Consider the following 19,691-nt stretch of genomic DNA (forward strand, 5'->3'; position numbering starts at 1 on the left):
ACCAGCAACCTCATGGTTACTAGTCGGATTCATTTCTGCTCTGCCACAACGGGAACTCCTTCGTGGTCTTCTTATGTTTGGGGTTTTAGTTGGACTAGTAGGAGGGAGATGGAAAAGTATATCCACTCCGTCTTCTCAAATGAGTGACAGAAAGGGAGATTTGCAAGCACTTACATTTAAGGATTAGCCATGGCCTATGTAAAGCAACCAGACCATGTCTGCACATAGGAGGCAATGAAGAAAATGGTTGCTATTATTTTCAATGATTCAAAGATTCTGTAGTTCTCAATTTGATTATTTTAAGGGTTTCATGCTGTGATGCTAAATTCTGAAATTCAGTAATTCTAGATTTTGGCATTTCCAGGTATGCGACTTGACCTTTCTTCCTTTCTCTTTTTACTCTGGACCATCCTAGGAAAAGAGTTGATTCTGAGCAAGCGTTCTGTTGCCTTGTCTTGCAGAGAGCAGAGAGCATCAATCCGGTTCAAGACCACTCTCATGAATACTCTCATGGACGTCCTTCGCAACAGGCCAGGATGGGTGGAAGTGAAGGAGTAAGACACACCCCCAAGCCTCATCTCTCCTTCCCTTTGTCTCACAGGTCTTGCTCACCCTTTGTTTTTCTCCCAGTTCCCTTGGTGGCCACAGGGACTTGTCTCGGTCTGACTGTGAGAGGGGCCAACATTTATTTAGCATTCACAATGTGTCAGGTGCATTGCTGAATGCCATCTTTGTCTTATTTAAGCCTTACAACCATCCAGCAAGATATAATTATGTTCAGAGATATTAAGTCAGTCGTTTAAGGTCACATAGCATGTGAGTGTCAGAGTAGAATTCAAACTCAGTTCAGTTTGACTCTTCCACAGCCAGGGTCCTATAGCTCTCTACGCAGCTGTCACAGACCTGCTGGATAAATCCGGTGATGGCAGGTCCTCGCTACTTACTAGTTCTTTGACTTTGAACAAGTTATATGACCCCTAAGCCTTTCCTTTCCCATGTTGGGTTCTGGGAATACTGAAATGAGCAGGCATGCCATCCCTGGCACACGGTAGGTGCTAATGCTAGGGTTAAGATTTGGAAGCTTGTAACAAAGACCCAAAATCAAAGAGGCTTCAACAGGCTAGAAGTTTATTTATCCCTCCCACTGGAGTCCAGTTATAGGAGGCTTAGAGATGATATGGAAACGTGGTACCCATCTGCTTCCATCTTTCCACTCTGCTCTCCTTTGAGTAAGGCCCTCGTCCTCATGGTCTGAAGTGGAGCTCCAGCCTTGCATCCACATTCCAAGCAGCAGGAGGTAGGAAGGAGACAAGAAAAAGTATGTCCTACCTTCGAAAGACACAACCCAGAAGTCCCTCACATTCATTGGCTAAAACTTAGCCCTGTGGCCATATCTAGCTGCAAGAGAATCTAGGAAAATGTTGTCTTTATTCTGGAAAATGTAGACTATATTTTTCCTGGGGAAACACTGGAGATTCTGTTACAGAGCGAGCAGAGGTATGAGGGCTAAGGGCAACCAGCTGCCCTGCCATGCTGCTCAGTCAGTATTTGTTACCTGACAATAGCTAAGCCTGCTAGACACTCTTCAGCAATTTACAAGCATGACCTCTTTAAATCATTCCAGAAAACCTTCCAGTAGGTGCTATTATCCTCCCCATTTTCCTGATGCAAAAACTGGACACACTAAGTGAAAAAAACAAAAAGAAAAACCATGTTGAGAGTTCCCGTTGTGGCTCAGCAGAAACGAACCTGACTAGTATCCATGAGGACACAGGTTTGATCCCTGGCCTCGCTCAGTGGGTTGAGGATCCGGAGTTGCTGTAGTGAGGTCACAGACATGGCTTGGATCTGGCATTGCTGTGGCTGGCCGCTGTAGCTATGATTCAACCCCTAGTCTGGGAACTTCCTTATGCTGCGGGTCTGGCCCTAAAAAGACACACACACACACATACACACAATACCGTGTTGGAGGTCATTCACCTAGTAAGGACTTGAGCTAGAGTTTGCACCTCGTCTGGCTGTCTGTGAGTCCCAGGCTCATCCTCCCTGTCCCAGCAGCCTCTCAGTAAATGAAGGAACAAATGAGTTCCTTGAATCCATGATGCCTGCTGCCTGGTGCTGGAGCCTAGCAGGGGAGACAGAGTTTGAATAAATCGTCCCACAAGAAAAATTAGGAATTGGCTCTTGATGGCAAGCTGTAGCACGGGTCATTTAAGATGGCAGGGTCCTTTCTTGGATGCTTTGGGGCATATTACAGAGATGATGATGCTGATGATGGCAGCTACTATGGCTGCACCTGCGGCATATGGAAGTTCCTGGGCTAGGGATCGAATCAGCAGTTGCACCTGCCAGCCTACACCGTAGCCACGGCAATGGCAATGTGGGACCCGAGCTGCATCTGCAGCCTATGCCACAGCTTTTCAGCAAGACCAGATCCTTAACCCACTGAGCAAAGCCAGGGACCAAACCCAACACTATGTCAGGTTCTTAGCCTGCTGAGCCACAATGAGAGCTCCCCTGTCACGCCTTTTTCAAGCACCTCTTCTGTGCACCACAGCTCTGTGGTGTCTGGATTTGGTAGATTGGTCTGGTTTCCTGTCCCGCTCTATGGCCTGATGGTGAAGGACAGGGTCTGAATTTGGAGTCGTGCAGGCTTGGGTGTGAATCCTGAGGCTGCTGGTTCCTCCGTGAGCAAGGCTGTCGCTGTCTTAGGGCTCCAGGCATGATGTTAGTCACTTCGGGAGCTGCTCTGAGGATTCAGTGAGAGGGGGGCTTTTTAAACTGGGGAAAGTTTATAAAGTTACCTAATTCCATTGCTCAGTAATGTGGGCTCTGGGGTGCCTACGTGGATGCTTCCAGAGTTGGCCAATCGTCACAGGCCATACATGGTAGGGACTGTGATCTGGACAGGCTGTGCCCTAAGGTGGTGGGTGCTGGGAGGCATCTGGGCTCAGGATGGTCAGATCTGCCAATCGTTCAAAGGAAGCCAGCAGCTGGATTTTTATAGGCACATTTCTGTAGTTTTCACTCCAGCGTCACAAAGCACATTGTGAGCAGTAGGTGGCCCAGGGACACTTCCTTGAGACTCCTGATGGGCACCCTGCTGCTTCCCTCTCAGCTGCACCTTAGGGGCAGGTGGGAGGGGGAGGCAGACCCCGCCCCCCCCCCAGCATGCTGAGGGTCTCAGGGCATGACTTTTGTCCCACCCCGGCCCCCAGTGAAGGGGAGTGGGATTTCTACTGGTGTGACGTCAGCTGGCTCCGGGAGAACTTCGACCACACCTACATGGATGAGCATGTGCGGATCAGCCACTTCCGAAACCACTACGAGGTGAGCTGGGAGCAGGGGAGGGGGACAAGGGGACTGGGTGTAGCCGCAAGTAGGTGCTGGTTTGGGGGTACAAACCAGCATGGAAAAGTGTAAGGGAATTTGGGGGTCAGGCCAGGTGGGGTATATGTGACCTAGATACATGATGAGCTGAATAAGGCCAGGGGGCCAGGGGGTAAGGATCTAAGGCCTAAGGAACAGGCCATCTTGGGCTGGGGGTTGAGGTCGTGGGCTGGCCGGTTTCGGGTGCAAAGGCGGAAGGAGCAGGATGTTTGAGGGATTATGGGATATCGGGGTGAGGCAGGTGGACCTGTTTGGAGCCTGGAGGCGGGAGGGAGGTCTGGGAGGAGTCAGACCACAAAGATGGGGCTGGAGAGGCCAGTGGTGGGAGATTTTAATAGTTTAGTGCAGAAAGGAGGCGGGCCACCAGGACCAGTCCCGGGACCATTAAACACCAGCTTTGAAGAATACAAGCTTGCATCTACCCTGATCCTTATCTGTGGCCCTATTTTCCACTCCAAACTATAAAACCACTTCCTAATCTCTCCCAAGGGAGGACAGCGTCTTTAGGGCATTAGCCAGCTGTGGCCTCCTTTGCCTGGCAAAGCAGTGAAGCTATTTTTTTGGTCCTTCACGCCCCACCCTCCACCAAAGAAAAAAGATTAGCACGGCTTAGCAGTTAGAAACAAGGACTTTGAAGTCAGACAGGCCTGAATCAAATGCTGGCTGTGCCTCCTGTAGGCTGGATAGCTCCGGGCAACCGACAACATTGCCTTGCCTCAGTTTCCTCACCTGTAATGTGGGGATAATTACTGAATAGCAGGCTCTCAGTCCAAGTTACTGTCACTCTTACCGTACAAAGAATGGAGGTTGCAGGGGATGCAGCCAGTGGGATGGTTGGGGTTGGAGGTGGAGCAAGGCAGTGGTCACGCATGCCAACAGCCTGCCTGCCCTTTGTGCCTCCCAGCTGACCCGCAAGAACTACATGGTAAAGAACCTGAAGCGGTTCCGGAAACAGCTGGAACGTGAGGCAGGAAAGCTGGAGGCAGCCAAGTGTGACTTCTTCCCCAAAACCTTTGAGATGCCATGCGAGTATCACCTGTTTGTAGAGGAGTTTCGCAAAAACCCGGGAATCACCTGGATCATGAAGCCTGTGAGTGCCCGGTGCGGGGGGCGGGGGGGGGGGGCGTGGCGGGGGATGTCCCGGGCCCCAGAGCAGGGCTCCTCCTCTCGCACATCTCAGGACAGGACTCTGCCTGGGAATTCAGGCTTAGATGCACCATCTGCCTTTCCCTAAAGTGCTGACATCATCTCCTCTTCTCTGCAGTGTGTGAACCCAGCACCTATGACTGCTGGTACATAGGAGGTGCTCAAAAATGTTCACTAGATAAACAAGTGATCCTCAGGACACCAAGGAAGGGAATCCAGAGCCTCTCTCTCTCTCTCTTTTTTCTTTTTAGGGCCACACCCATGGCATATGGAAGTTCCTGGGGTTGGGGGTTGCACTGGAGCTGTGGCTGCTGGTCTCCACCAAAGCCATAGCAACGCAGGATCTGAGCCATGTCTGCGACCTACACCACAGCTCACAGCAATGCCGGATCCTTAACCCACTGAGTGAGGCCAGGGATCACACCCACATCCTCATGGATAGTAGTCCGGTTCTTAACCCCCTGAGCCATGACGAGAACTCCAGAGCCTCTCTTTTTGCTATGAATGAAAACAATGGCCAGGCCGTGGGAAGTTTTTACAGTTCTCATAATGGTCCTTGGGAGGAGGTATTAACAGTTCCATTTTATTTTATTTTATTTTATATTTTATTTATTTTTGTCTTTTAGGGCCACACTGGTGGCATATGGAGGTTCCCAGGCTAAGGGTCAAATCAGAGCTGCAGCAATGCCAGGTCTGGGCTGTGTCTTCGACCTACACCACAGCTCACAGCAACGCCCGATCCTTAACCCACTGAGCAAGGCCAGGGATCAAACCTGCATCCTCATGGATACTCATCAGATTTGTTTCCGTTGTGCCACAACGGGAACTCCTACCAGCCCCATTTTAAAGATGAGGAGCCTGAGACCTATTTATTTGAGTATCCCCCAAATACTTACTGAGCACTTGCCATGTGCCAGGCACAGAACTAGATGGCGGGGCTATAGCTCTCAGCAAGTCAGACATGGGTCTCTGCCCTCCTCCAGGGCAGACAAGGTGCAGAGGATACATGTGTGGTCACCGCTGTGCCGAGTGTTAACACGGAGAGTGGTGTCAGCAGAGGAAACACCAAGAGGATTTCCCCCAGCCTGTGAGCAGTCTTCTCTACAGAAGTGAGAGAGTGGCTCTGAGGTCAAACCCCTTGGTCAAATGTTAGCTGTACCACGTATTAGCTGGGTGACCTCAGGCAGATTACTTAACTTCTCTGGGCCTCCGTTTCCCCATCTGCAAAGTGAGAGTAACTGCAGGACCTAGGGGATAATGTTGTGTGACTAAATGAGTTACGGTATAGCAATGAATGATAATTGTTGTTACAAGAATTAGTACTGAGCTTCGACCTGAAGGAGGCAGAGGAGGTGGCCTGAAGAAGGGCAGAGATAGGGAAGAGCATTCCAGGAAGAGGGAACTGCATGCACGAAGGCCTTGCATCTGGAGAGAGCCCTTGGGCCATCAAGAAACTGAATGGAGGGAGTTCCTGGCCCTGTCGTGGCTCAGCAGAAATGACTCTGACTAGTATTCACGAGAATGTGGGTTCAAACCCTGGCCTTGATTTGACCCCTAGCCTGAGAACCTCCATATGCTCCATATGCCATGAGCACAGCCCTAAAAAAGCAAAAGAAAGAAAGAAAGAAAGAAACTAAGTGGAGGGGCAAGAGTGGCAGAGCACCTGCCAATCCCTTAGTCCTGCCTCATGCCAGGGCCAGTCTCTTACAACACCACCATAGCCCTGAATGGCATCAAAGCCCCTAGTAGTTTCCAGGCTTGGGAACGTGCTGGGCCCCAGGAAGGTTGGTGAGGGTGGGAGCAGCTCCTCTGTGGAGCTGGAGACCCACCAGTGTTGGCTGATTTAGTCAAAACACAAGTGTGTGGAGGAGGGAACTCATGGAAAACAATGGATGCTCCCAAAGGGGACCGAGCCGGGGTTTATCCAGGCCTCCTGATGTCACCCCACGAGGCCTGCTGGAAGGCTTATGTCCCCTTCCCGGGAAGGCAGGAAGCCAATGGGATGGGCTCTGAAGGGGGTTAGGCAGACAAACAGGGCAACCCAGGGCGGATTCCAGCTCCCAGCATCCTCTTCTCAGACAAGTGGTAATTTGTGCTAATTGAGAACAAGCAATTGCATATTAAGTTGTTCCTTTCCCAGCCCCCGGCCTTTGTTAGCGGCAGACACAATGACAGCTGTAATTAGGAGGAGGAATCTTGGCTCTGTGTGTGTGTGTGTGTGTGTGCCTGTGTGTGAGTGCGTGCGCGTGCTTGTATTAGCGTTTTCACTCCTGAATCCCTGAGGCGCCCTGTGCGGGGTGTGGGTGATCCGCCACTTACAAGCTGCATGACCCTCAACAGGTTACTCAACTCCTCTCACTCCATTTCCTCATCCGTCAAATGACATTTACAGGCATACCTACCACACAGGGTTGTGAGAGAATTCAGTGGATTTATACACATTGTGGAGTTCCTGACTTGGCTCAAGGGACTAGTATCCATGAGGATGCAAGTTCAATCCCTAGCCTTGCTCAGTGGGTTAAGGATCCGGTGATGCCGTGAGCTGTGGTGTAGGTTGCAGACACGGCTCAGATCCTGCGTTGCTGTGGCTGCAGCTCCGATTCGACCCCTAGCCTGGGAACTTCCGTATGGTGTAGGCACGGCCCCAAAAAGGAAAAAAAAATGTGTACACGTTGTGTTCATGAATTACACACCCTGTGTAAAGGGCTTGGCACTTAGGTGCCCAATGACTGACCCTTTTTATTGGTATTTCCGAGAGTCCGGGCAACACCATCTCTTCCTCCTGCCCCTAGGAAGCATGGGCTCAGGCTTTCCAATTTGAATGCACTCACAAATCCTCAGGGAGCAGGTTAGAATTCGGAGCCTGATTCAGCAGGTCTGGGTGGAGCCTGAGCGTCTGCCTGTCTAACCAGCTCCCGGTGACGCCTTTGGGGCTGGTCCACGGACAACACTTTGAGGAGTGAGACTAGAGAGGAGTAATTCTCAAACCTGAGAATTTTCTGGAGGCCTTCAAGCACCCACCCCCAGAGATCAGATGCAGTCGTGTGGGGCCTGAGAATCTGCATTTCTAACAAATTCCCAGATGTAGCCATCAGGGCTGTCCAGGGAACTAGAACCATTAGGGTGTGTGTGTGTGTGTGTGTGTGTGTGTGTGTGTGTGTAAGGAATTGGCTCCTGTGATTTCGAGGGGACTGGCAAGTCTGAAATCTGTGGGGGCAGAAAACTCAGGCAGGCTTCCCCTTTTACAGTCTTCAGGCAGGATTGTTTCTTTTTCCAGAAACCTCAGTGTTTGCTCTTAAGCCCTCACCTGATTGGCTGAAGCTCACCTACCTCCTCCAGAGTGATTCCCTTTACTTGAAGTTTACTCATGTTAATCACATTTATTTATAAAATACCTTCACAGCAGCAACTAGATGAGTGTTTGACCAAATGACTGGGCACTTCTGACCAGCCAAGTTGACACATAAAATGGACCATCATACCAGGGGTCACGAGGATGCTGCTAGTCTGGGTACCACACTCTGAGACCCACTGGGCTCAATCGTTAGTTCTGGAGTCCTGTTGTTTGCATTCCTCTTGGTGTGGGGAAATGTTAAAAAATAGGATGTTGCCCTAAACTTTGAAAATGGAGGGAAAAGCCCTCCAAATCCCTCTGCTTTCCCACAGGGCCTGTCTTTGTGACCCAGTCGGTCCTTGTCCAGCCACACACAAGGGTTTTCACATAATTGCCACGGCGGGGCCAGCTGAGGCAGCCACTGGCCTGCCTTTTCCCTCAGATGTCTTTTTTTTCCCTTCGTTTTTAAAATTTTTATTGCAGCGTAATTGGTTTACAATGTTGTGATCATTTCTGCTGTGCAACAAAGTGATTCAGTTAAATACACACAAACCTCTTTCTCCGATTCTTTTCCCATATAAATGATCACAGAATGTTGGGCAGCGTTCTCTGTGCTCTACAGCAGGTCCCTGTCGGCCAGCCTTTCCATATATGATAGTGTGCACATGCCGGGCCCAAACCCCCTAGTCCATCCCTCCTTCCCTCCACCTGTCCCCTTTGGGGACTATAAATTTGTTTTCAAAGCCTATGAGTCTATTTCTGTTCTGCAGCAAGTTCATTTGTATCTAAAAGAGTCCACATACAAGTGATATCACATGGTGTTTTTTTTGTTTTTTTTTTTTACTGTCCGACCAACCTCACTTAGTACGATAATCTTCAGGTTTCCCTCAGATGTCCTCTCCGCATGATTCCCCAGGGCCTGCCACACCTGCCCCTTCCTCTTCGGTGGCAGCAAAACAGTTCTGGAAAGAGGGAGTGGAGTTGGACTCAGAAGGGAGCAAGCAGTGTCATCCCCTTCGTGCCACCCTAAAGGGACCTCTCTTCCCACACCACCAGACTAGTGTAAACATCGCCTCAATCCAAACTTTTTCTTCCATCTCAGTGTGCTGCCCTGCCACCAGCCCAGGCGCTCTGGATTGGCAGGGAATTGGACGGGACCCAGCTCCTAGGACCATGCTTGCTTCTCCAGCCTCCCTTGCTGGGCTCCCGGGGTCCTGGCTTGTCTGTCGGTCTCTCTGTGTGACTGCAGAGCTGCTGTCACACTTCACCCAGGGCTGTGAGCTTCCTGGGAACCATGGGCTGTTCTGGGCTTTGGGAGCCTCTGTCCAAACTGCAGGACAGGAAGTGCCAAGGTTTAACCTTCTCGTATACCAGGTTACCCCAACCCCAGCTTCTCACACCTTATCACTTGAAATCTCTTAAGAACTGGGGTGTTTTGGAAAGCAGGTAACAGAAAACCCAACTCACAGTAGCGCAAACAGGAAGGCAAGGGCTCTGAACTCTTCTCGTGCCTCTTTGGCATCCGGTGAAATGTGGGGACCCCATCACAGAATAGTGGGGTTTTTGGGAATTTGTTTTTCTTGTTTTTTCCCTTTTGGCTGCCCCGTGGCATGTGGAGTTCCCAGGCCAGGGATCAGACTGGAGCCGCAGCTGCATCCTAAGCCACAGCTGCGGCAATACCAGATCCTTAACCCACTGCACCCAGCTGGGGATCAAACCTGTGTCCCGGCACTCCCAAGACATGGCTGATCCCATTGCACCACAGCAGAGAACTCCCCAGAATACTGTTTTTCAAAGCATAAAATAAAGTATGTTAGATTATATAAGGAAGCAACTAGGTTGGAGTTTCCTTTGTGGCTCAGCATTTAATGAACCCAACTAGGATCCAGGAGGCTGTGGGTTTGATCCCTGGCCTCTCTCAGTGGGTTGGGGATCCAGCGTTTCTAGGAGCAATGGTGTAGATCACAGACGTGGCTCAGATCCCACATTGCTGTGGCTGTGCCCTAGGCCTGCAGCTGTAACTCCGATTTGATCCCTAGCCTGGGAACCTCCATATGCCGGGAATACAGCCCTAAAAAGCGGGGAAAAAAAGAAAGAAAGAAAGCAACTAGGTTGAAAAACAGTTACGAACTGTTAGCCTGAGTCCTCTGAGAGACAGATGCCAAGACAAGACTCACCAGGGCCAGAGTTATTTCCCCGAGGCAAGCAGGAGGGAGCTGGGAGGAGGCTGGGGGAGCCGTCTCACCACCAAGTGGCACCCTGGTGAGGGAGAGCGGGCAGGAAGTGTGGGTGGAAGGTTCTAACTGGCCGTGAGGCCCAAGGGAAGATCATCGAGGCCAGGCAGAGGCCTCCCAACCCCCTCGCTGTCAGGAGGGGGTCAGCCTTCGTGTCCCTGTCATTGGCCTGGCAAGCAGGGCTGGTTTTCAGCCGCAGCAGCTGGCACTCTGTCAGCCACTCTCCTGCAGTTAGAGCCCTGCGGGTGCTTTCTCACAGTCACCGCAGACTATTAAAACATTCTTTATGCCGTAGGAATATATGTGCTTTTCATTAACAATTAAAGAGAAGTCTAACAGCAGGCCCAATAGTTACCATCATTTCAAGGTCAGAATGAGTATAAACAGTATTTGGAGTTAGAGATCAGTAACAGTTGTAATGTGATATGAAAATAACTGTGATGTCTTTGGAGAGCAAAGTCACAGGCATGGGTAAGATTATTAAAATTTCTCGCCTGCATTCTTAATGGAAGGAAATGCGAAAATCTGGTCAGGGGTTAATGAAAATAAAGATGAAAAATGTTTTCTCATCCAAGTGTACAGACCCCAGGGACTTTCCTTTGATGATGAAAGTCGACTCCAGGGATGCTTCACTGGGCAGCTCAGCAGCATCATCAATTCCCAGCACACTGGGCTGACCGTTCCTCTTAGTCACAACGAGGCTGCTGCAGCTCTGGTTCACCTCTCACATCTCCACCTGCCACAGGAATAAGGGAATACTCCAATCTTATGGCCCTTTTGTGGAAGACACACAAATTCCCAGAAGTCCCTGCTGCGGATTTCCCCTGGCTTCCTGCTGGCTCAGGCCTGAACTCATCACATGGCAGGGCCATCAGACCACTGTGAGTGCTCAGACGTCCCCAGAGGGCCAGGTCACTGGGAAGAGGAGACCCAGGTGGGGTTCCATTGGCAGGGAAAAACGGGAATGGTTGCTGGGGGGAGACCACCAACCACATCTGCTGCATCCAGTGAATGCCCCATAAAGAATGCCCCCCCTGGGCAAGGCAAGGGGTCGAGGGCTGTGAGTGGCCATGGGTGGTGCAAAATGAACGTGTGGTTCATTTGAATAATCCACTCATATTGTTTTCTGATCAATAACGGATCTTTTAATAAAAATAATATAAAAAATTTTCCTCCTGAATTATCAAGTAAGATCGATGCTCCCAGAGATAAACACCATGTTGATCACGTGATTGTGTGCATTTCCCTGGTGCTTTGCAGGAGCTAGGAGCCCCAAGCTTGTGAAACACAGATTTAACCAAACTGGATTTGTCACCTGATTACTGGCTGGGTAACTTTGAGCAGAGTGCTTGATCTCTCTGTTCCTTGGTTTCTTTGGCTGCAAAGTGGGGATAAAATTAATGCCTTCAGGGAGTTCCTCCTGTGGTGGCTCAGCGGTATCAAACCTGACTAGTATCCAGAAGGATGCAGGTTCAATTCCTAGCCTTGCTCAGTGGGTTAGGGATCCGGAGTTGCCATGAGCTCTGGTGTAGGTCACAGATGAGGCTTAGATCCCACATTGCTGTGGCTGTGGTGTAAACCGAAGCTGCAGCTCCGACTGGATCCCTAGCCTAGAAACTTTCATATGCTACAGGTGTGGCCCTAAAGAGACAAAATAATAATAATAATAATAAATAATGCCTTCATACAGGGTTTTTTTTTTTTTTCTTTCTTCCTTTTTTAAGGCTGTATGTGCAGCATATAGAAGTTCCCAGGATAGAGGATGAATCAGAGCTGCAGCTGCGGTTTACACCACAGCCATGGTGACTCTGGATCCAAGCCACATCTGCAACCTATGCAGCTTGCAGCAACATCAGATCCTTAACCTGAGCAAGGCCAGGGATCGAACCTGCATCCTCAAGGACACTATGTCAGTTTCTTAATCTGCCAAGCCACAATGGGAACGCCACAGGGTTTTTTTTTTTTAAGCTTTAATGAGGCAATGTGTGCAAATCCTTTTTTAAGCTTTAATGAGGCATGTGTGCTTGGTACATAGGAAATAGTTGAGAAGTGTTAGCTGCTAATATTACCATTATTAGGAACCATCCCCTAAAGTTTTGTTTCTGTAGCTATGTCCTGAAACTCAGGGACTTGAAATGACAACCATCTCTTATTTATTTGCCTCATAAGCCTCCAGCTTGGGTGGCACTTGACAGGGGAGGCTCATTGTTGCCCCAGCATCTACCAGGGAGGCTTTACCAAAGGCTGGAGGATTGATTTGCTGCCAAGCTGGCTGGCTATAGCTCTGCTGGCAAGTTGGTGCTGGCTGTTGGCTGGGAGCTCAGCCAGGGTTGAGGGCTGGAAGGCTCAGCTGCCCTCCACGTGGGCCTCTCCATGTGACCTGAGCTTCCTCACAGCATGGTGGCTGGGTTCCAAGGGTGACCATCCCCAAAGAGAAAGCTGCGTGGAAGCTGTATTGCCTTTGATGATCCAGCATTGAAATTCACACAGCATCACTTCTGCTGTACACGATTCCTCGAGACAGTCCTAAAGCCTCACCCAGATTCAAGGGGAAGGGTCAGTGACTCGAACTCTTGGCAGAAGGTGAGGGGTAGCAAGGCCATGGAAAACATACGGGACTGGGTTGAGACTGCGCTTGGAAATGACAGTCTGCCAGAGCCAGATGGTAGGTGATTTCCAGTCTTAACAACTCTGATATGTCACTAAGCAGGAAGTTTATTTTCCACTCTTGAGGATTATTTCCTTAAGAGTGCATCTCCCAGAACAGGCATGTCAGTGACTAACAAGACTTTAAACAATAAAAGCTTTTCATTATCCTAGAAACAAAAAGCTGGAGGTAGGCAGCTGTGGGTTTGGGGATGTGCTCCATGGTGCCATTAAAGGCTCAGGCTTGGGAATTTTCTTGTGGCTCATCAGGTTAAGGATCCGGTGTTGTCACTGCTGCAGCTCGGGTCACTGCTGTGGCGTGGGTTTGATCCCTGGCCCAAGAACTTCTGCATGCCATGGGTGCAGTTAAAAAGAAAAAAAAAGGCCAGGCTTCTTCTCTGTCCCCTCTGCACCCTCAATGTGTTGGCTTTCTGTCGTCAAACCTGTCACCTTACCAATGTGAGATGGCCACAGTAGTTGCAAGTGTCACCTCCTCAGACGTAGCATTCAAACGAGGGGCAGGCATTTTTCTCTCTCTTTCCCCTGACCCCTCAATCTCTCCCCAACCCTATTTTTTTTTTTTAACAGCTGCACCTGCAGCATGTGAAAGTTCCCAGGCTAGGGGTTAAATCGGAGCTGCAGTTGCTGGTCTACATCACAGCCAGAGCAACATCAAGCCACTTCTGCAACTTGTGCTTCAGTTGCAGCAACACCTGATCCTTAACCCACTGAGAGAGGCCAGGGATTGAATCTGAATCCTCACAGACACTATGACATGTTCTTAACCCTCTGAGGCACAACAGGGACTCCCCAACCTTAAAATTTTTAACAAGGATGAAATTCTTTCCTTGAAGCCCCTGGAAGATATCTCCTTAGGTCTCATTGGCCAAAACAGGTAACGTGGTTTCCATTAGTTGCAAGGGAGGCTGGGAAAACAAGTATCTGGTCTTTCCAGCCTCCACATCCTGAGAGGTGGGCTTTGCCAGCCAGGAAGAAAAGGCAGTGGAGTGGCTACAGGGAAGTCAACCAACAGAAGTCTCCATTGAAAGATATGAACTTAAAATTTTATTTTTTTAATTTTTAAGTGATTTTTTTCCCCATCATAGCTGGTTTACAGTGTTCTGTCAATTTTCATCTGTACAGCAAAGTGACACATACATATGTACAGTCACACATACATATGTACATATGTACATATGTACAGTCACACATACATATGTACATATGTACAGTCTTTGTCTCCCATTATCCTCCGTCATGCTCCATCATAAGTGACTAGAGCCCAGGGCTACAGCAGGACCTCATTGCTTATCCATTCCAAAGGCAATGGTTTGCATCTATTAACCCCCAAATCCTAGTCCATCCCCCCTCTCCCCCTCCCCCTTGGCAGCCACAAGTTTGTTCTTCAAGAACCTAAAATTTTTAAGTTTGATAAAACAGAAACGGCTCTGATTTTAAGGGTACAGCTTGAAGAACGTTCACAAAGCGAACACCAGCACCCAAGATTACACACAGTACCCTTCCAGTGCCCTAGCCCCAGTTACCAACGGCGTAGCTTCCTTCTATTTTTGGACTTTATATAATTGGAATCCTGCAGTACAGCTACATCAGGTCTCTCTTAACATTAGGTTCATATGATTCATCCATCCTGAGGTGGGTAATTAGAAACTGTTAATAATCACTGCTGTATACTATTCCATTGAGAGAATATTTATCCATTGGAGGGTTTCGAGGTTGGAGCTACTATGAATCCTGCTGCTTGGGTGTTCCCATCCATGTCGTGGGTGCCCATGTTCATGTGTTTCTGTGACCTCGGAAAGGAATTACTAGGTCACAGTGGTGCCTAAGCTCAGCTTGAGTAGAGGCTGCTCCACACAATGCAGTGCGTGAAGGTTCCAGTTCCTCCACATCCTCACCAACACTTGGTAGTGTCTGCCTTTAACTGTAGCCATTCCCAGGGAGTGTGCAGTGCTATCATATTGGGGTTTTCATGTGTGTTTCCTGAAATGTAATGGAGTCAGTGCCGCTTCATTGCTGACACTGGGTCATCTCTCTTCTCTCATGAAGGGTCTGTGCACTGTTGAAAGCCCTTGATGCACACTGAGTAGTTGCTGTCCAAAACAGCCGTGTACGTGTGGCTGCCCCTGTACCACTGCCAGTGCTCCAGTCTTCTGGGCACCCCATCTTCTGGGCACACGCCACCCTGAACCAGAGTGCGCGAGCGGGCAGAGGAGGGCCGGGTTTCAGTTCCCACCGCGCCCAGGACTGGGAGTCCTTCTGGCAGTGGACAACCTGTATAGCCCTGCCTGATGGCTCCACCTGCCTCATGTTGTGCAGAAAGCCTCGCTTTGACCAGCCAGGCCATGCTCAGAGGCGATGAGAGGGAGAGACGAGTTTGCACAGGCTGGGTGCCTTTATGCTGGAGAAAAGATGACTCAGGGGAGCTGTTCAGTGCTTGTGGATAACAAAAGGGCCGTTCTGGAGCCCAGGAATCAGATTTGTTCTAGGAGGCCCTACAGGCCAGAATCAGGCAGGCAGATTTTAGCTCAACACAGGTTAGGCTGTGGAAGCTCCATGAGGTCTGTGTTCCTGGTATAGCATGAAGCTAAGCACACAATAGGCACCTAATATATACCTTTTGGATGACTGCTTAATAGAGCTAATCTGCACGGGAGTGGGCTGTCGGGGTGGGGGAGGGAGGGCAGTGAGCCCTCTGGCACCATGAATATGCAAGGCCAGCGGGTGATCAGCGCAGAATGATGTCCCCGAGGGAGCAATGCCTGGGTTTCTGGCTGCTCTGCATGATATTAAAGCTTCCTCTAGCCCCTCGACTCCATGAAGCTTTGAATTATCCATGCTAGGATTCAGTAAAGGCAGACTGATTTCAGTATTAGCTGAAGTAAAATCTAATTAGGAAGGCAAATTGATTTCCAAAAAAAGAATTGGATGATATGTTCCCAGGACTGTTAGAAATGGTTTTTTAATTGTCTGCCCCTTTGTATTATTCATGCAATTGTGTGCCTTCATGAGCCAAGTTCGTCTCTCACTTTCCTCCTCACTTCTCTCTCTCCCTCCCACCAGGCTTATAGCACCTTTGCCATCCCAGGGCTGGGCTAGGCCATTCCTCCAGGGAGAGCTGGGGGCCCATGGGGGAGATGGAGACAGAGAAATGCTGGGGAGGGGCCCCAGCCCAGGGCCCAACGGGGAATCACACAGAGCTGAGAGCCAACCTTTCTGCCCTCACCCCCCACCCCAGGTAGCCCGGTCGCAGGGGAAGGGCATTTTCCTTTTCCGGAGGCTTAAGGACATCATGGACTGGAGAAAGGTGAGCCCGTCTCTCCCACCTCTTCCCCAAGCCTGCCTTTGCCCTTTCAGGGACCAGAAGTTGGCAGAGAACTCTGCCCACAGGCCTGCCCATGTGCAAAGGTCTCTGGACCCAAAACCCCTGACTTTGGAGTTCCCATTGTGGCTCAGCAGATTAAGAACCCGACTGGTATCCATGAGGTTGCAGGTTCAATCCCTGGCCTCGCTCAGTGGGTTAAGGATCCATTGTTGCCACAAGCTGTGGTGTAGGTCGCAGACGCAGCTTGGATCCTGTGCCACTGTGGCTGTGGTGTAGACTGGCAGCTGTAGCTTCAACCCCTACCCTGGGAACTTCCATATGCTGCAGGTGTGGCCCTAAAAAGACCAAAAACAAAAACAAACAAAAAACCCCCTGACTTTGCCACTTAATAAGTGTGTGACCTTGGGCAAGTCATTTCACCTCTTTGTGACTTCATAAATGGGACAGTAATAGTACCCCTGAGGATGCAGTGAGTTAATGTGCCAAAGAGAATAGTAGTCATTCTTTTCCGGGGCCTCCTGCTCACCTGGCTGCAGAGTTTGGCTAAGTCTTCCTCTAGGTCCTCAGCTGAGCCTGAAGCAGCTCCCTCCCTCCCTCCCCCAAACCCACTCTTGTCCCAAGAACAGGCTCAGTAGAAATCCCCGCTCCCATCCTGCTTCTGCCACTCAGCAGCTGTATGGTCGTGGGGAAACTGCCGAACCCCTCTGAGCCTTAGAGATGATCATGGTGCCAGGTGGGTGTGAGGAGCAGGATGGCAGAACTCATACTCCACCAGCACCTGTTGCACCAGCAGCTCACAGGTGCTTAATAAAGGAATCTCCTCTCTCTGCCATGTGTCCCCTGTTCCTCCCTTGAAACTGTCAGGGCACCGCTGGGAAGAAGCTCACCAGCTTGGAGGCCCAGCCCTCCCGGAGCGCCATCAACCCCTCTGGCAGCCACGTGAGTATAGATGGGGGATGATCTGAGTCCCAGAAAGAGAAGACCTTTGATCCTGCCTTCATCCTGAAGCCGCTTGAGGGTGGGGTGATGGTAGGTGTAGAAAATTCTGTGCTTGAGCCCGGAAGCCCTGAGTTCCAGTGCTCACGGCCACTGGCTGGTGGGTGACCTCACCAAGTGTGCGACATTTGCCTTTGGGTCTTGATTTCTTCGCAAGGTTACTGGGAAGGAGACGATGGGTGGGGAAGAGCTTCGCAGGTGGCGAGGAACTGTGTGTGTGTGTGTGTGTGTGTGTGAGAGAGAGAGACAGAGACAGAGACAGAGACAGAGACAGAGACAGAGACAGAGACAGAGACAGAGACAGAGAAGGAACATGGCTGTCTTCCTGAGCTGGGCTGGTTTGCAAAGGATTAGCAGGTAGAGAAAGGAAAGGAATGTGCTTGGGGGCCTGGGTGGTGCTCCAGGCAGCCCTGACCGGTGGAACTTTCTACACTGGTGAAATGTCACACACCTGTGGTCTCCGATGCCTTGACCCCTAGCGACATGTTGATGTCGGACATTGAAATGAGGCTAGTGTGACTAAAAGACTGAATTTTTCATTTATTTCCTTTTCTATTGTGGTAAAGTATACATAGAATTTGCAAGCGTAACCATAGTTAAGTGTCCAATTCAATGGCATTAAGTACCTTCCTAGCTTTGTGCAACAATTACCACCGTCCATCCTCCAAAACTTTTTCATCTTTCCCAACTGACACCCGTATCCATGAAACGCTAACCTCTTTCTGCCCCCCTGCCCCAGCCCCTGGCAACCACCCTTCTGCTTTCTGTTTCTATGAATTTCACTACTGTAGATACCTCAAATAAGTGGAATCATATAATTTTTGTCTTTTTATGTCTGGTTTATTTCACTTAGCATGAAGCCTTCAAGGTTTATCCATGTCGTCTCATGTAACGTCACTTCCTTTTAATCAATTTAAATATAAATATATATAGTCACATGTGGCCAGTGGCTGCCCTTTTGGGCAACACAGATCTAGAGGTTAAATGCCCAAGTTCTAGCCCTTATAGGTCCACTCTCCAGTTATATTACTGATTGGCTGTGTGACCTTGGGCAAGTTACTCCCTCTCTCTGTGCTTTAGTTTCTTATTTGTAAAATGGGGGAAACAATAGTACTTTCTTTTTTCTAAAATTTTTTATTACGCAAATGAATTTATCACATCTGTAGTTGTATAATGATCATAACAATCTGATTTTACAGGATTTCTATCCCACAGCCCAGGCACATCCCCCCACCCCCAAACTGTCTCCTCTAGAGACCATAAGCTTTTCAATGCCTGTGAGTCAGCATCTGTTCTGCAAAGAAGTTCAGTCTGTCCTTTTTTCAGATTCCACATGTCAGTGGAAGCATTGGATGTTGGTGTCTCATTATATGGCTGACTTCAGCAATAGTACTTTCTTGACAGGGTTGATTTAAGGACCTCAAGTAGGGTGCCTACCACAATGCCTCATACACAGGAAATGCTCAAAAATGTTAACAACAATTATTATCACAACTAGGACACAAGAAGCTCTGAAGATCAGAAAGATGAAATTCCAGTGGAGAACTATGTAGCTCAGCGTTACATCGAAAATCCCTACCTGATAGGAGGTACGATGGCCGTCTCTGCTCCCTGCCCTTCCACAGAACGGTCAGTTGGTCAATCAACAAACCTCAATTAGCAGCCCATCGTGGGCTCAGCCTGACATGGGGTGTGAAGGGGTGAAAAGATGGTGGCGCTCCATCCTGCATGCCCACACCTTCTAGCCATTGCCCCCAGGGATTCCTCTGCCCAGCATGGCCTTCCCTCTCCCTTCCTGGTTCACTAAAATCCTCTTCCTTCTGTAAGAACCAACTCCTGCACGCGTTTATCTAAAAAACACTTAAAGAACCTACTCGTGCCAACCACCGTCCTCAGTGCTGGCTGCCCACCCTGCTCTCTCACACCCCAGAGGAGCAGATGGCAGTAAACTGGAAACAAAGCGAGATGGTTCCACACAGCGGGGAGCGGGTGTGTGTGGGGGTGTTATGAAGTCAATCAGGCGGAACCTGAGGGAGGGCCTCTCTGTGGAGGTGACTTGGGTGAGCTGAACCTGAATTTCAACTAGGAGTCACCTGTGGGTAGATTTGGAGGGAGAGGATGCTGCAAGGGCCAAGGGCCTGAGGTGGAACCAGCCTCCTCCACGAAGCCTTCCTGGATTTCCCCAGGCTGTCTCTACCTCTGCGGTTCCTGCACGGGGCTGAGAGGTACAGACACTGCAGGCCGCAAGGGAGGAGGGGCGTGACTCGGGAGGGTCTTGTCTGAGAGGGGCCCCACGCTCTGAAGGGCCCTCAAGGAATAGCTTCAAGATCACTTGCCTCCAGTCACCTCCTGGGGCAATGTCCTTCCCCGGGGGCAGTCCTTGGGTCTCTTCTCCCAGTGAGCCCCTCCTTTCTCATGGCTTGGAACACGATCCAGATCCAGTGTCTCCCAGCTTTTTGTCTTCAGCCGAGACCTTGTCCCGCGGCACCCAGACCCCGATGCCCCAAGCCTGTGACACGCCCTCTCAGGCTGCCCTCAGTAACTTGAATCCAACAGGACTAACGTCCAGCCCTTGTCTTTTCCGCACCAACTGGCGCATCCC

General features: G+C 49.9%; 1 protein-coding gene across 1 annotated transcript in view; it reads left to right on the forward strand.

Annotated features, from left to right (window-relative positions):
* Positions 1 to 19,691, forward strand: part of TTLL9 (tubulin tyrosine ligase like 9) — a 54,389-nt gene that overhangs the window by 10,707 nt on the left and 23,991 nt on the right. The window contains exons 3-8 of the mRNA XM_003483936.4: positions 462 to 554; positions 3,219 to 3,330; positions 4,295 to 4,480; positions 16,007 to 16,075; positions 16,958 to 17,032; positions 18,588 to 18,678. Coding sequence (XP_003483984.3) covers positions 462 to 554; positions 3,219 to 3,330; positions 4,295 to 4,480; positions 16,007 to 16,075; positions 16,958 to 17,032; positions 18,588 to 18,678 — 626 coding nt within the window. The remainder of the gene's footprint in view (positions 1 to 461; positions 555 to 3,218; positions 3,331 to 4,294; positions 4,481 to 16,006; positions 16,076 to 16,957; positions 17,033 to 18,587; positions 18,679 to 19,691) is intronic.

Source organism: Sus scrofa, chromosome 17 (assembly GCF_000003025.6).
Source record: "Sus scrofa isolate TJ Tabasco breed Duroc chromosome 17, Sscrofa11.1, whole genome shotgun sequence".
In the NCBI taxonomy this organism is placed as follows: domain Eukaryota; kingdom Metazoa; phylum Chordata; class Mammalia; order Artiodactyla; family Suidae; genus Sus; species Sus scrofa.